Source organism: Mus caroli, chromosome 11, assembly GCF_900094665.2.
Source record: "Mus caroli chromosome 11, CAROLI_EIJ_v1.1, whole genome shotgun sequence".
Classification (NCBI taxonomy): Eukaryota; Metazoa; Chordata; class Mammalia; order Rodentia; family Muridae; genus Mus; species Mus caroli.
In genome coordinates this window covers 45309971-45313914 of record NC_034580.1, presented here as the reverse complement: position 1 = coordinate 45313914, position 3944 = coordinate 45309971, and the positions used below count along the sequence as shown (strand labels likewise).

General features: G+C 46.7%; 1 protein-coding gene across 2 annotated transcripts in view; it reads left to right on the top strand.

Moving 5' to 3' along the window:
• The window catches only part of Rufy1 (RUN and FYVE domain containing 1), a 42027-nt gene that overhangs the window by 14231 nt on the left and 23852 nt on the right, over positions 1–3944 (top strand). For both annotated transcript variants that reach the window (XM_021175693.2, XM_021175692.2), the window contains exons 5-7: positions 813–936; positions 1825–1886; positions 2773–2838. In XM_021175693.2, the coding sequence (XP_021031352.1) occupies positions 813–936; positions 1825–1886; positions 2773–2838 (252 nt within the window). The remainder of the gene's footprint in view (positions 1–812; positions 937–1824; positions 1887–2772; positions 2839–3944) is intronic.

The following is a 3944-nucleotide window of genomic DNA, read 5'->3' as shown; positions in this document are numbered from 1 at the left end:
ACATACACACATACATATACACATACATATACACATACATACACATACATATACACATACATACACATACATATACACATACATATACACACACATATACACGTACATATACACATACATACACATACATATACACACACATATACACATACATATACACACACATATACACATACATATACACATACATACACATACATACACACATACATATACACATACATATACACATACACACACATACATATACACATACATATACACATACATACACACATCATATACACATACATATACACATACATACACACATACATATACACATACACATACACACACACATACACACACACATACACACACGTGGTCCTACACAAACACACCTGCATGTATAAAAGAAAAGCCATGGCTCACAGGTTTCTGAGGTTTCGGTCCATAACTGGTCCTTTTGCTTTGTGCCTGGAGCAAGGCAGCATATCCTGTAGGAAGCATGTGGTAGGTAAAATAAAAACTGACTTCCTGGACAGAAAGGGAGAAAGAGGAAAAGGCAAAGGTCACACACCTTCAGAGCACACCTCTGGTGACCTCTCAGCTGGTCCCTCTCCTAACTGCTTTAACAGCAACCAAGCTGGGAAGCAGGCTGCTCACATGGATCTCTGGGGAGACATGTAGGCCAAGAAGAGGAGAAAGGAGGGTCCCTGCTCCAGGGTAGGTGCCAGTGGATGGATCCTAGTGATAGAAAGGCAGGAGAGCTGGGGTGAGGTGAGTGAGGGTGTTTGTGAGTAGCTCCCTGACATGCCAGTCTCTTGCAGTGAGTTCTATGAGCCCGAGGCCTTAATGATGGAGGAGGAAGGAATGGTGATTGTGGGTCTGCTGGTGGGACTCAACGTTCTGGATGCCAACCTCTGCTTAAAGGGAGAAGATTTGGATTCTCAGGTAACGTGGAATTTGGGCCTTAGTGGGATGAACCAGGTCAGCAATTGTTGGCTTGAAATCTGCAGACAGCTCTCCATTTTGATTGGATGTAATTTTCTGTAATGATCTCCATCTGTTGCAAGGAGAAGTTCTTGATGGGGGTGAGGACTACACTTATCTGTTAGGATTCGGATAAGTATTTAGAATGCAGTTCGAGAGTACGCTGGTTTAGTAAAGTGGTGGGTGTAGGTTCCTCTCCAAGATCCATGCCTTCACTAGCTCTGGACAGATGGCTAGGTTTCCAGCACCAGACATGAGTGTGTCTTCAATTCAGTGAGAGAGCTGTTACTTACTGCCAAGGGATCTGTGCTACTCCTGGACCCTTAGTCTGTGGTGCCATGCTGGTCATTGTTTGGTTCATGTCAGCCTTTCTTATAGCATCCAGGACCACGTGCCCAGTGGCACCACCTACAAGGGCTGGGCCTTCCCATATCAATCATTAATCAAGAAAAAGCCTCCTAGGCTCCCTACAGAAGCATTTCTCAGTTCCCTCTTCTCAGATGATTCTAGCTTGTGTCAGGTTGACAAAACAAACAAGATAGGGGTACAAAGGACTTAGAAGTGTCCCATAAATAAGACTGTCCTTTAGTCTAGACATCTCTCTAGTGTTCTCTCTCTCTCTCTCTCTCTCTCTCTCTCTCTCTCCTCTCTCTCTCCCCTTCCCTCCCTCCCCTCTGTTTTAAAATTACTTAGTACACCCAAACCTTTGATGCTCTTTATAAATGCCCCGATACTCCTTTGGATGCACACACAGTTGTGGAGTGACCATCCTGAATCTCAAGGCTTACAGGGCTTGTGGGGATAAGCACAGCACGTTTGATCTAAGCTTGTGCCCTCTGTTTCAATCAGGTCGGAGTGATTGACTTCTCCCTGTATCTGAAGGACGTACAGGATCTTGACAGCGGCAGAGAGTGAGTAGTGAGCTGCTCACAGCCCTTCACCAGCTGGCTCCGTGCAGCGGGCGCACACACAGACACAGGCACACACACACACACAACTTACAGAAAGAAAGAGCCGGAGAGATGGCTCAGTGGTTAAGTTGCTGCTCTTATACAGAGACCGCATCAGGTGGCTCACAGCTGTTTGTAACTCCAGTCCCACAAAATATGACACTCTGTCTTCCGAGGGTATTTGCATATATGGTGTGCATACTGACAAACAGGAAAACACGTATACGCAAAAATTGTAAATGATTGGATTTTTTTTTTTTTTTTTTTTTTTTTTTTTTTTTTTTTTTTTTTTTTTTTTTTTTTTTTTTTTTTTTTGGTTTTTCGAGACAGGGTTTCTCTGTGTACCCCTGGCTGTCCTGGAGCTCACTTTGTAGACCAGGCTGGCCTTGAACTCAGAAATCCGCCTGCCTCTGCCTCCCAAGTGCTGGGATTAAAGGCCTGCGCCACCACGCCCGGCTCTGGAATTTTTTTTAAAAAGAAACCAATCAGAGGGAGAGCTCAACTATGAAATGTTGAGGGCTTTTTCACTCTAACTTGTTCTACTGTGTTCTGAAAGTCTTTGTTTCCTTGAGAGCGTGTCCCCTTTCCTTCAGTACAGTAAGACCCAGAGCCACGTGTGTGGCGGCAGGTGTGCTCGCTATGCACAGATGCCCATGGCTTTCTGTCCTCCCCACTGAGGCATAGGCAGTCGGGGACCTGTCCTCAAGCCTCACTGCTGTGTCAGGCAAGCCGTGCTGTTTGCTCCATGGTGGCTCTGCCGGTCTCAGTTTCTGAAGATCGGGATGGCTGTACACAGGCTATACATAGACAGTTTGACATGGATCTTCTCTCTGTGCTCTTCTCATAGGCATGAAAGAATTACCGATGTCCTTGATCAGAAAAATTACGTGGAGGAACTTAACCGGCACCTAAGGTAAGGCTCACTCCTCGCCAGTGCCTGTTGTTCTGCTGGGTGCCACAGACCTTTGCAGAGGTCTACAGTTTTAACTGTTATGATTACGGTTTGTCTAAACAGAGAGACAAGTTGTAACCATTCAAGCCACATTTGTGTGTCCAGCCTCCGAGAGGACCCCTCCCTGATGAACAGCTCTGGGAAGACCTTGGGCTTTGTTTTGTACTGTGGTACAGCTCAGCGATATAAATACACAGAGCCTGGAGTTCTGCCCCTACTCCACAGCCTTGGGAAAGGGAACAAGTGAAATAATATGAGAAATGAAGGAAGAGGCTAGCTAGCAGTGGTCTCAACCTTCCTAACGCTGTGACCCTTTCATACAGTTCCTCATGCTGTGCTGACCCCCAGACATAAAATTATTTCCTTGCTACTTGATAACTGTAATTTTGCTACTGTTATGAATCATGATGTAAATGTTTTTGGAGCTAGAGGTTTGCCAAAGAGGCCGTGGCCCACAGGCTGAGAACCACTGAGCTAGCGTCCCGGCTCAGCACGTAGGAAGGCATATTGTGCTTCTAGAGTTGTGTTCCCAGGACCCACCTCAGGCAGCTCTCAACTGCCTGCAGCTCCAGCTCCAGTTCCAGCTCCAGCTCCAGCTCCAGAGGGAGCTGTCATCTCTGACCTCCATGGGCGGACGCGTGCATGTGTGTGTGTGTGTGTGTGTGTGTGTGTGTGTGTATTAAACAGAGTCTGACTATGTAGTCCTTGGCTGGTGCGGAGCCTGGAGCTCACAAAGACCCATCAGCCTTTGCTTCTCCAGTCTTGGGGTTAAAGGAGTGAGCCACAAGCATGGCCTAAAATGAAGTGTTAAATTTAGGGGGAGGGGGAGGAAGTCTGGGTTTGTGATTCAGAGAAGCCCTAGATTTCAGCCCCATCACACACAAAAAGAAAGGTTGAGTGAGGGATGATGTACGTGCATGTGCTAGAGTTCCTGGTACGTATGCTTGACATGAGTATTAACAGTGAAGTGAGCCGGGCGTGGTGGCGCACGCCTTTAATCCCAGCACTCGGGAGGCAGAGGCAGGCGGATTTCTGATTTCGAGGCCAGCCTGGTCTACAAAGTGAGT